The sequence below is a fragment of the Amphimedon queenslandica genome, unplaced genomic scaffold (assembly GCF_000090795.2).
Source record: "Amphimedon queenslandica unplaced genomic scaffold, v1.1 AMPQUscaffold_12388, whole genome shotgun sequence".
NCBI classification, from domain to species: domain Eukaryota; kingdom Metazoa; phylum Porifera; class Demospongiae; order Haplosclerida; family Niphatidae; genus Amphimedon; species Amphimedon queenslandica.
In genome coordinates this window covers 5,903-19,923 of record NW_003547375.1, presented here as the reverse complement: position 1 = coordinate 19,923, position 14,021 = coordinate 5,903, and the positions used below count along the sequence as shown (strand labels likewise).

Below are 14,021 nucleotides of genomic sequence, written 5' to 3'. Positions count from 1 at the left end.
GAAGAATTGCATAGAAAAGAATCGTCACAGAATTCAGGGCTATGTCATACTCTTTCTTCTTATTGTAACTCCAATATTGGGTAGAGATTGTTAGAGATGGATCAAACAATCTGATTAAGGCCATCCATACCAACAGTACAGTAACAACACACTTTGCTCTCCTTCTCTCTTGCATTTCTATCCTTTCTCCTCAAATTGAAAGTAGAATCCTAACAATCCTTCAATATTATCATCATAAGTCATTGTTACAAGTTTTGTAAGTGATAATACAGCATGTGGCAACATACTGAGGAGAACATAGAAAGAGGTCAAAAGACATTAAGATGAATACAAGTACATAAAATGAAAGGAGGGGAACAAATTTCTTTTGATGAAAAAGTAACTAATTGTGAATGGAAGAATAAAAAAGAATGAATTATAGCTGGCCTTAAAAATTCATTAAAAAATTAATTACAATCGAAAGCAGCTCAAAATTTCTACACAACACTTGTACATGTATATGTATCAGAAAAATCACACAAATGGAGAATTCTCTCCAAGCCATTTTTGATGAAATTTCACCATTGACCATGTACTATAGCCCATGATCTTTGACCCAGTTTTTGAGAAACTTTAAAAATTCATAAAAATTCAAACATGATCAGAATGAGCTCAAAATTTCTACACAACATATGTACATGTATAATGAATCAGTAAAAATAATAAAAATGGGGAATTCTCTTCGTGTAATTTTTGACATTGGCCGGCCATGTACTACAATAGCCCATTGTTATTGACCCAATTTTTGGGCAGCTTTAAAAATTTATAAAAAATCTAAATATGATCGGAATCAGCTCAAACTTTGTATGCAACATAAGTACATGTTCAGGTATATTTAAAAATGGGGATTTCATCTTTTTAATTTTTGAAAAAATTTTTGGAGCAACTTTAAAAATTAATATAAAATATAAACTTGATCAGAAAACACTTCAAACTTTCTCTATCACAACATAAGTACATCTATATGCATAAAAAATTGGAAATTTGGAAAACTCTCAATAAGTCATTTTTAATGAAATTTGGCCACTGACCATGTACTAGCCCATAGTTATTGACCCAATTTTTGAGCAAATTTAAAAACTCAATCATGATTGGACTCATTCAGAATTTTTACGCAACATACTGGTATGTACATATATGAAATCAAAAAAATATAAGAATGAAGAAATCTCTCCTAGCCATTTTTGGCTAAAAGCACTCAAAAATTCTACACAGCATAAAAATATACATAATTTCGATTGCAAAAAAATTACATAAGGTGAATAACAACATGAATATACCATAACTATCAGTGATAAACTTTTAAAATATTAGGTTCTAAATAAGTTATATGATAGCATTATTCATGAGAACATTTGCCCACCAAATTGTGGACCTTATTATACAGAGGATGTATTATTGTAATTCAATTCTTTTAGGGGTTGGAGATCGTTCTATACCCTAACCTCCTATAACTAATGTATTTGATTAAAGATACAAAATTCAATTACATTCCAACAATTATAAGATATTGATCTGCCATGTTTGATGGTATTAATTTCTTTTACAGACATCATAATACATTGAAAGTTACTACTATTTTATTTCTATGTTTCCAATGTCCAATAGTTCAATTAATTTCACAGGATTGCTTTGTTGACTGTTAAACCAATTACTGTGATATGTGCGAATTTGAAGGTCACTATACATGTAATACACAAAAATGCACAAACAATAAGTAGGCATGTGTATTATATGGCAATTCTTGTGTTTAAAAATAATGGTATTGTGGCTTACATATGATGAGTACTTTTGATACGATAGCTAACGATAGTTTCTCAACTATATTCTTTATTATACACAAAAGAACCAACTGACAGACTTGCACAAATCAATATATAGTGTAACATAAGAATATTCTAGAATCATAGTGAATGTGCATGCATGGAACAGTCTAGAATGTGCTGCATAGTGCTTGCATGATACAGAACATGTAAGTGTCAGACTAATTAAGATAACCAATAAAACATTAACATTATTATTAAGCAACTACATGTACATACATTACAACTGCACTAATTACATTTAAGTAGTTTTAGTGTATATCTTCCACAACATAGACACTATAATGTCAAATGAATGACACATAAAGAATTAATTCTGACAATTATAAGACTTGCAAAAATTGAACTTTTGCCATTCACAAATTTTCATTCACTTCATGTATAAATTATTTTCATATTATTAAAAAAAATTAATCAGAAATTTAAACTACCAATACATTGTGTTAGAAACAGCAAATACACAGTTTTCCAGTGTGGTAACAAAAATAAACTACTCATTTATAATTATAAGGCAATTAGTCATTATCATAAATAAGTACAAGGCAATAAAAAGTTCAATCACGACAGTTAATAGGTAGGTGATTCAAATCAGTTCCAGTTAACTTAAGCTCTAAATCACATTCTGTCTTACTTCCTTCATTTCTAGTAACATGAAACTCAATGAAGGGAATTGTTTCTTTCAGTGTGGCTCCACTGTGAATCAACCCAATACCATCTAGTGACCTTTTCAGTATCTACAATGACAATTCAGCATTGAAGAACACAGTAGTAATATACTAACAGGCTCATTGGGAATAATATGAGGAAATAAAGCCCAATCATGAGATGCCACAGTCCTGAAGTTTTGTACATTAATGCAGGGTGCAGCACTAGCTCCAAAATGAAAAGTATGAATATCAATAGCACCATAATTCTGAATTGAATCTGATTGAATGAACTATAAAGAAAAAATGAGTAAAAAACTGTCTATCAACTTGTATAGTTAAACCTTAGAATAAGCAGAAAGATTCTTAATACAGGAAGCCTTCATGGTCCAAAAGTCTTGATAAAACTTTGCATATGAACAATTAATAGAGTACTTCAATTCAGAACAAGGTCTATATATAACAATGATATATAAACAAGTAATGTATGACATTAAAACTTACAATGGTTTAGTAGCCAACACACAGAGTAGGCAGCTTTCTTTGACAGTAATTGATCCATAAGCAGAGCCCCTAGTAAATGTTCCACCAGGAATATACTCAACTTCAAAAGCTTTTGTGGTAAGGCCTGCTGTAGCAATAGCAAAGGACATCTTTTCAGTTACTGATTCATCAAGTACATCAACACAGTGCTCTATATCAATATTAACAGGATCCTTAAGGCTTTTATCTATCAGGATATCATAAACTGCACTGACTAATACTGATCCTTCAGGTAAATTAAAGGGGCCAGAGAGTATAGTGGACACTGTTACTGGAGGTTTCTCTTGTAAAGTAAATCTTGGTATGACCACTTTATAGCCACATGTTTCTTTACTGATAACAGCACCATCCTTCCTGTATTGTGATACATCAAAAACATGAAAGAAACCTACATGTACATAAAAATGAAATGAAATGAAATATGATAATATAAACTATTGACCTTTCAAAGAGTCTCCAAATTGCTCTATTAGTTTTTGAATGGTGCTGTTGCTGTCAGCCTGGCCAGTCTCATCTTGAGCTGCTTTATGTAACTGATAAGAATTATGAATTAAGACACTAACATCAAGAGAAATGGTAACTGCTACTAGTAAACTACTGGTAAATGCTTTCACTTCACTATAAAAAGTTCCTCCTTGAATCGTTTCCAGTGATTCTGCATACTTCGCAACTACAGTGTTTAGTTGGTTACTAAACTGCCGATCAAAAGTAACAAAAAACTGAGCGTTCTTCAAACGTTTATTGGAAGCCACTTTTGATGCAATAGAAGAAATCAGATTGGTACCAGCACCAATGCCACTAACTACACCCCCAATAGCAGCAACATTCAATGAAAGACCATAAGTAGGAAAAGCAAAGAGTAAACCAACTCCAATCATAGTTCCTCCTATTATACCAGCTGCTGATGACCCTATCTTGCTTATCCTTTCATATCGAACTATTTTCATCACTTCATCCTTATTCTCCAATAATACTTCTATTGTCTTGCAGCGAACAGAATACCACATTACATAAAATAAGCGATGCTTCCTTTCCAATAACCTAAAATTAAACGAAAATCATAATTAATTTTTAGAGATAAGTGACTTACTGATGAGCACTAACTGCACAATAAGTTGGCATAACAAAGCTCTCTTGAAGACTATTCCTATAAATACAAGTTGCAGTATCTAATTGCTCAATCTGGTGCTTCATTTCTTCAAAGCATATTTTCAGTGGCTTGCTATGACATTCTACAGGTAGCAAATTATTAGCAATAGAGTGAATAGCTGGTGAAACCTTTGTACATTGATTTATAGACACGGCCAAAGTAATAGAATTATTAGGAGGATCAGGAACCACTAGTCGATCACTTGGTGGTTCACCATCATAGGCAAAATGAAAAAGAAAAAGCTTGGGGATTTTAGAAGCACCAGCGTCATTAAAAAAGGCAAATGTTTGTTCAAACGTAACAACTGTGTCATTAGCATCATAAACATGATTCTTATTTCCTTTACTGAGAAATAATAATGCAAATGATGCCAACTGAGAATGATCAACAAGTTGAAATGCTTCAAAAAGGAAAAAAATTGACTCAAAATTGAGATTGTTGAAGCAAAGGGTGCAATAACCAAGACCTTCTAACGCATCTTTTATAACAATGACCTGACCATTTTCTTGAGTGTCCTCTCTGACTTCCCCATAATTATCAATAATGATAGCAAAGTGGATCTCTAAAAGAAACAATGAAAACACAATAAGGTTAACCTAAGTAAAATTAAATAATGTATACATTTGCAAATAACTACCATAAAATATATAGCAGGAAACATTCAAGGGATTAAGCTTTTGCAGATCGACCCAAAATCATTTTTACGGAAAGCAATTCTGCTATCTTGTATCATAATCTAGACTTCCATGACTTTTTAATCTCAATAAAACTGCAAAATAGTGAAGTTAAGTCACTTAAAAGTTTTCAGCTATTACAATAATACATGTACATTAGCTAAAACGACTGCCCATCTTTTAGATAGCAAATATATTTGTGTGCCCATTATTATAAATAAAAAACTACATGTGCTACTGTTACTTACTGTCATTCAAACTCAATTTAGTAAACTTGTGCTCCTCTTTAATCTCATGACAACAAAGTGAGAGAAGATCAACCAACCAATTTTCCCTATCTGGTAGAACCATAGGTTTACAGTTGTGGAAACTGGATTTATAAGTTCCGGCAACTGAAAATGGGACATCATCAATACAAAAAGTATCCTTTAAAAAGGAATTCATTGCTTTAGATCGATGGTTGATTCTATTTGTGAATCGTTTTCTCATTATTAGGGCCCAAGCTTCCTCATCTTCAAAAGGTGGTTCAGGCTCTGGCTCTGGTTCATCTCTTTTATCTTTCTTACTGCAATTCTCTTGATTAGCAAACGTGAGGACAAACACAACTCTCTCCCAAAACTTTGGACCAAATGCTTGATGAAACTTCAGCATAGCAACTTTATCATCGTTGGTCAGTCGGCGATCAGTCATTTTCATACAATAGAGTATCAGCGTGACTTCTTGACATTTGCTCTTCATTTCTTGTATGTACCACTGCTCCTGTTGATGAATATCCTGTAGACCAGGTGTATCAACAACTGTAACATTAACTCCAGGAATGATATTAGAGCATCGGTAGAGTCGGACAGTGTCTGTGCATTGTTCTACATGAGCACTTTCTTCTGCAATTTCTTTTTCCAAGTCAATGATGCTGTTGATAAGTGCTGATTTACCAGCACCAGTTTTTCCAAGAACAACAATTTGAATATCCTTTGAATATCCTACTTTAGCATCTGTAAGGACTTGTTTTAAGGTATTCATGGCTCTTTGACCTATAAAAAATACTTTAGATTCATGCCACTCTCCATGTTAGTACATGTACAACTTGCTATAAACAACAGGGCCATGGTTAGTAAAATTCATACATGTATAAATGTATTACGTAGGTATCATATTTATACAATGTTCTGCCTATGATGGAGGTGGTCAGGAGCAACCACCTCAACAAGTGAACAACAGGTTCATCACATAGACCAATGAAGCACTATGGTGCAATGGACTCGCCCGCTGGAATTCACCTGAGTGATATGTGTTACTTGTACTGTGATATTTTAAGCAATTAAAAAAAAAATATTATTATTGACTGCAGAGTTATAATGATAATTAAAATAAGCTATGGGTGTGGTCAAGAACTAGCTAAATCGTGGCACATGGGTAAGAGATGTTGAGGATATTATTTAACCACTTTTGACAGATTAGATCTACATGTTATTACTGTATGTACATGTGTATTATTTATTGTGTATTCATTGTTTGTGTAAACAGGAACTTTCTAGATTATTCTCTTAGTCTCTTGATCTTGTGTCTGTATCCTTCTTCTAGAACATTCTGGACATCTTGCTAGTATATATAAGCACGCACATTTCTCTCTCCCTTATTGTTCTTTCCTATTATTATTATTCTCCTCATTATTATTGGTTAAGTGTTGCTTAGTTATCAAGATCGATTAATTAAATCTTAACAAGAGAAAGAAGAAAAGCTGAAATTTATTTTAGCATCTGAAGCTCTATTCAAAGAAAGAGTTGGCACAAAAAATTTTCCTAGACATTTAAAAGACACTGAGTGAGTTTGGTTGCTCCTGATTTCCCTAGTGATGTCTGAAAAATTTTCAAAGAGGCTAAATCACAAACTTTGAGCAACTGTAACTCACAAACAACGAATTTGGGACAAAATCATTTTTTTTAGTTTTTTGTTAGATGGGATTTTCTACCTCTGAAGCAAATCTCGGCTCTGTAGAGTGAAATATGAGCTCTCACTTGGAGAGAGGTTCCCTCACTCCCCTGGTTTAGCAGTTCACATCTTTTGGTGCCATGGGATGCTACAAGAGCATAACTACTTTATATGTTGCTAGAAGAAGAAATATAGCTCTAGACTGCTTAGACAAAAACATATATTTTTTTACAAATCAATTAAACTGTGTGGACAGAATGACAACCCAACTGCTTAGTACCCGCCTACGCAAGCGTGGCGAGTCCAACTATGCAATTATAATAACAATACATAAAGCATAATATTCCAGTGTGTATATAAATTGAAAAGGACTTGACAATTGTAGTCTTCGATTACCTCTTATTTCTTAGGCAGAACCATATACATGTATATAAATAGAATTGTGATCTAGAGGCTGGTACTTGTGTGGAAAGTATCTTACGTGTACCTTTATATGACATCTTTCCAACATCAATGACATTATCTTTCACTGCTCCTAACCCAATCATTATCACTAAAATAACATATAAATTATAATACACATCAAAACAGTCAATAATACTGTTGCTATAATGTTTAATTTGAGTCATAGTCATTTCATTATGGTTTTAGCAGTGGGCTTTGGGATTAAAATATTTGACTAAATCACAAAATTTACTCATGCTTAAAAGTTTTGAGCTACAAATATGTAGATGGTATAATCATTTGGTCACTCACAGCCATTTTATCAACCAAAACCATAGCTTGGTACAAACTTGCATAAGTAACATTCCGAGAACAAAAATTAGGCTACAATTAGTACAATAATTTTGAATAAAATGAATACTTAAGAAATAATGGCACAACCTGAGTTTCCAAAAAAGCATGCTAAGTATATGTATAAGCCAAATAGCAAGCTTCAGCACCAAAATAGTACATGGCTTTTGGAATAACTTGAAAAATTCTTCATAAAATCCAATTTTGATTGGAACTTGCTACACAACATAAGTACAATGTACATGCATATGCATCAAAAAATGAAAAAATCTCACTTAGCCATTTTTTTGACAAAGTCTCTGTATGGGACTTTGGCCCTTGAGCAACTTTAAAAATTTATAAAAAATTAATTTTTGTCAAAATCAGCTCAAACTTTCTACATAACATAAACACATTATTAAAATGAAAAAAATGTGATCTATCTATTTTTTGATAAATTTTGTATACAGGTGACTTTGGCCTAACTTTTGAGCAACATTAAAGATTCATAAAAATCAAAATTTGATTGGAATTCACTTCAAATTTCTACACAGCATAAGTACATGTACATGTTCATATACAAATACAGGCTTCAGAAAAAATTATAAAAGTTCGGAAATCTATTCTTGAAATTTTTGACAAAAATTTGGCTAAAATATTGGGTAAAGGGACTTTAGCCCAATTTTTGAGCAGCTTTAAAAATTCATAAAAGTCCAATTTTGGTCGGAATCAGCTCAAACTTTCTACAAAACATAAGTGCGTGTATAATTACTTGCTAAAAAGACCTTGACCTGATTTTTGAGTAACTTTTAAAATCATATAATGAAGAATTCTCTTTTTTTCAATTTTGGCAAAATTTGGTCAATTATTCATACATTGTGTACTGTAGGACTTTGCCCAAATTTTTGAGCAACTTTAAAAACTCATAAAAAATCCAATTTTTAATTGGAATTAGCTCAAAATTTCTGTGCAGTGCATCAATATTGTATGTCACTTTACTTACCAGAAACATTCTCCTCTTCTTCGACACTCATACCTACATAAATGAAGTAAGAAAATGTAGTAACAACATGATGCATGTACATCTAATGGGTACATTGTAAATTGAATCTAATTGGAGTAGCCTAAGCTTTCAAACTTAAAATTAGTACATAAATTATGAAAGTAATTAAATTTATAGACAGAACAAACACTGGTTAGCAAAGCTATTTAAAATTAATCATAACACCTAACAAAACAGTTGATGATGGTGTACATGCATACATGAGTCATAATATACATTGTACATGTATTCTAAGCATGACAAATTTTCAAAGCACGAGGAAAATTATGACAATAAAAAACCTGACAATTTTTTCTCACAGTATTGGCAATGTTATGATATCGACTCTATCATTATTTAAACATTAATTATAAATGGTTCTATAATGCAGATTATTTACAAAACAGCCTATGATACTGAGATCACATGCACTATGTCTATTTTTAAATTCTAACAATTTTTTATCTTAATTATAATTTAATTTAGAAGCAGTTGTGGCTAGCTCTGTGATAAAATTTATTCAAATAATTGCCATAATCTGAAATATCAACATCTCCAGTAATTAATAAAGCTATTAATTGTAGCATACAAATCGAAGTGTCATAAAAAAGGTACATGTACATAAAAGGGTACAGGCAGCACAAGGAATAATTATGTGATTACCAACTAAATAAGACAAATGACACATAAAACAAAAATTTAAAAGCTACACGTAATATACTAAACATTCATCAAAGTGAATGGATGTTCAATATTGACAATATAATACTCAGAACTAAATATTACTTAATTTTTACCCATTCTTAAGTCCACTGATTCTTGTTTCTGATTACTAGGAGTTGCCTTTGTCTGTACAATCTTACCTATAATTAATACAATAAATAAACATACAAGTAAAAGTAGTGAAGCATGGTCCTAGAATAATACTTATTATACCACATGTTACTATTGTTATACTTATACTCACAGTCGTTCAAAGAAAGTCTTGAAAATTGATGCTTCTCCTTAATTTCACAGCAGCAGAATTTGAGAAGTATATATAGCCAATCATTAGGTAGAGGATGCTGTTGATGATGAATACTCCTTATCCGAAACCCAGCTGGTACAACATGATCTTCCTTTATTTGAATATGAAAATTTTCCGACAAAAACTTAGAGATTTCTTCTGCCCTGTCTTTGATTCTACATTTAAACCGTTTCTTTAAAATTACCAGTGGGTCTTCCTCATTTTCGTCCAGCTCATCATCCGAATCATCATATACAGAACAATCTTCAGCATTAGCAAAAGTGAGAACGAATACTATTCTCTTGAAAAAATTGTGGCCAAAGGCTTGATGGAGCTTACGCATAGCCATTTTGTCGTCGTCTTTAAAATAACCCCCCATTTTCATGCAGTAGAGGACTAAGCTGACTGTCTGACCATCATTTTTCATTTCTTGTATAGTTGTTGGCTTTTTGCTATCGCAATCTTGGAGACCAAAAGTATCGATCAGAGTAACATTGAGCTCACCAACACGGAACGGAAATCTCATTGTTGTGCAGCTCTTCCCTTTGTAACTTTCTTTAGCTTTCTTCTCCTCAAGAAAACTATTGACTAGTGCTGATTTACCGGATCCAGAAGTTCCAACTATAAGAACATCTATATTTGCTGAGATGTTTTCAAATCCAATCTCCTTAAGAACATATCTAAATGTTGTAGTATTTTTGTCACCTAAAACAAGAATTGTTTCATTATTAAAGTATATTAAAAACCTTTAAAGCTAGGTTCACAGTTAATATACAAAGTACATGTACATACAATGTATGTGTAACTTGACCCATCAGTTCTAGAGAACAAAACTTATACAAGACCAGCCCAAGGTTAATTTTATGTTGCATTCTACAGAATTGACACAATGGGTGGAGTAGCTCTAATAATTATTATGATTCCAAGTTTCCAACTACCAACAACAAAGAGCTATAAGGAACATAGTATAATGTATGTGTGTAGTGTACATACCAGGTACATAATACAACTGTTAATAAAACAACACTATGTTTCAATTTCATCTTTAAATACATGTATGTTATTAGTCATACCATTTTGTTCACAAGAGCCTGCTTGACTTCCAGTAAAGACTGAAGGAGGATTAGGGTCATCTATTAAAAGAGTAATTAAAAATAAAATTACAATTTAACTAGAAAGAATTTAAAACATTGAGGGGCCAGCTCCGCCTCCTGACCACACCCCCAGTCACACCTTCAAACATACATACATACATACATACAGAAATTCTCATATGTAAGGGCATCACACAATAAATACATTATATACATGTTGTGCAGTGTGTCAATGTCAATATTGTATGCCACTTACCACAAATAGTCTCTTCTCCTTGCATACTCATGCCTACATAAACAAGATAGGAAAATTCACAACATACATGTACACATACAATGTACATTACATTAAAAAAATGTTTGCCAAAGGGTTGATTAGGGCGAGCCTGAGCGAGCCTTACACTAGCAGCAAGTGTCTGTATGCTTGTGCTTTGTACACATATGTATTATCAATATGGTATCTATATTTAGCCACAGAAAAATAAAATGGCTTCAACACACAAGAAGAAGTCACGAGTTTTCTAGCACTAAAATAAGACAGAAATGGCATTCAAAGACTTTTTCAACAGCTAGAGAAATTTATAGATGCAATAAAGTAACCATGAAACTCATCTTTGCTGATGCAATAGCTACAGTGAAATTATAAAAGTCAAGCAAATGTTAGTTGTATTTCTAAGTGATGATAAAGGAACGTGACACATTTTTAGGCAACAAATAAGTACATGTAAAGAAATGACTTAATCTTTCAGAAATGATTTTGAAGATATGAGTTCAATGGCTCTGGCAATCATCATGAATCATGAAGTGAACCTTAGACAATCATATAACCTTTAATTCCAGTGCACTATATATTATGCACTGTTTTGGTAAGCCTAAGGCAAGAATGTACAGGAGGAGTAAGGCAAACTTCAAACTTTCCTAAGTTACTGTTACTTGCAACACATTCTTTCCTTGCACAGCAAGCTCTTACTTGGAGAGAGGTCTCCTGGTTTAAAAGTTCACATCATCTTTTGATGCCACTAGATGTTATAAGAGCATCACTACCTCTGAAATGCTTAGTCAAAAAGATTATATTTAAAAAAATCAATTGAACTTCGTCAGTGGACAGAATGACAACCCAAATGCTTAGTACCCAAATACACAAGAGTGGCGAGTCCAAAAAGTGTGTTAATAATATTCATTGCCTCATAAAAAAGGTCTACCGTACACGTCTTAATTTTCGAGGTGTACTAAATTTCATTACTTTTGTGCTCACCTTAAATCCACAAAATTTAAACCACCTCTAGTGTCATTCTATTATATGTAGACTATGGCCAGAACATGAAAATTAGCTCACATGAATATTAATTTTTGAGCACATTTCATAAAAAACACAAAATTTTAAACACTTGGAAAATTTGAATGTATACGGTATTAACCCACGAAGCAAATTGCAATCCCACATCTACAGTAGGCATGGTAGTCGAAATATTTCACTTTGTACAGTTTGTTTATGGTCCCTCTTTAAAATTGCTAAAATTAATTTTAAACGAGCATGTGCAGAATATAACCACTGCTTCACCTTACGTGATGATTGCTACAGCACCGAGCATGAGCACGGGTATAAAAGGGGGGTGGGCTGCCCAGTCAATTAAAAATGGCGGGTGGCTTTAGAATGTAATTAAAAATGGGCAGTGAAGACTGAAGAATCACAGAATGCAAGCACTACAGGCATCCACAAGATCTAAAAAAGACTCTTAGAAGAGTACAGACAGTTTTACTAATTCCCTATACCAGCAGAAGACTCAAAAGAGCCATGCATCATGTAGCTTTAACTAAAACTATAAAATTAAACATGGCTGTCAACAGACCAAAGCTACCGTATCTAGCTTGTTCTTAGATAGCAAGGATTGAAAATCTTCTAAATGATGACTAAAGGCACCTTTCTCTTCAGCAGACTCAAACTCGATGTTAAAAGTCATCCTGAATAAGTCCTTGATTGTCCTGAAGCTCGGCCTGTTTCACTATGACTCGAGTACTCGCTATAAACAACTTAACCGTGATTTATAGTGCTGGGCGATATATCAAAACTGATGATATTTAATCAATATAATGCAGTATCGATACGTATCAATATCGAAAAAATTTGAAGGAAATATCGATAACGAGACCACGCCCACAAAATGGTTACATAACTTTAATATATGGTTAATTAACTACACATGTATAGGAGTAACATCTCGAAAATTACTAAAATGTATTTTCTTGGAAAGTAGATGAAGTAGCTGAACTATATGAAGCCAAAGAAGGTTTTTATAATGCTTTTCAATAATAATTGTTCTCAGAAATAGCTTTATTTAGCCGTTTTAGTAATATTAAAGTTAATGGGTGTGGCTTAATAACTTATCGATAAAAAATATCGATATCTTCATTTTTAGGCAATATCGTATCATATCATATTGTTTCAAAATTTTCAATATCGCCCAGCACTAGTGATTTAGTCAGAAGATAAGAACAAGAAACATGTGGAAATAAGAGGCTAGGCAATTGTAGCCTCTTCCTTTTACTGTTACTATGTAAATCAACTGATGTTGTCAAGATCTTTATCATGTGTAATTGCCATTTTGAATGTTTGCTTCAAGTGATGGGCGATATATCGATTGATTCGATTCTTTATCGATATAAACGATATTTTACGGAATTGATTTGAATCATTATCGAAAATTTTATGCAATTTTCATCGATCTATTGACCACGCCCATTTATTAAGGTTAAATAACTAATTTTAATAAGTAATTGCACTGTTGAACTGCAAAAAAGAGGCAACTGACCAGTTGTTAGCTCAGCCTATCCCAATAAGAAGAGAAACAAGGCTCAAGAGCATGGAAATGATTAGGAAATGATCTTCTCTCATGTCCAGTACAGTGCCAAAATCATTAGCCACACCCTTGACACACCCCTAAATGAAGGTGTGGTTATCGTATCGTTAATAATTGATATTTCCTCAAAAAGTCCATTATCGATCGTTATCAAAAATTAAGAAAATTGGCCATATCGCCCATCACTATTTGCTTCCATTTTTGGGCAGACCACCCCCTTTTATACTGTGCATGCTCATTTAAGTCTAATTGTATATATAATCATTTTTACAAATAATTATTACATATACCAACAGTGCAGGCACTGAGTATAATAAGAGTATGCAAGGCCATTTAAAAACAATTTGTGTATGTGAATAAAATGATATATATATATATATATATATATATATATATATATATATATATATATATATATATATATATATATATATATAGAGATAGC

At 32.5% G+C, this 14,021-nt stretch overlaps 1 protein-coding gene across 1 annotated transcript; it reads right to left on the bottom strand.

Moving 5' to 3' along the window:
* Window positions 1-2,283: 2,283 nt before the first annotated feature.
* On the bottom strand, window positions 2,284-11,005 carry LOC109587921 (uncharacterized). The gene is made up of 13 exons (XM_020004133.1): window positions 10,975-11,005; window positions 10,698-10,757; window positions 9,586-10,329; window positions 9,416-9,481; window positions 8,580-8,612; window positions 7,290-7,355; window positions 5,122-5,904; window positions 4,140-4,761; window positions 3,492-4,090; window positions 3,011-3,437; window positions 2,851-2,959; window positions 2,644-2,799; window positions 2,284-2,596 (listed from the first exon to the last, which is right to left on the bottom strand). The coding sequence occupies exons 1-13, from the start codon at window positions 11,003-11,005 to the stop codon at window positions 2,417-2,419; spliced, it is 3,876 nt and encodes a 1,291-aa protein (XP_019859692.1). The 3' UTR covers window positions 2,284-2,416.
* Window positions 11,006-14,021: the final 3,016 nt, after the last annotated feature.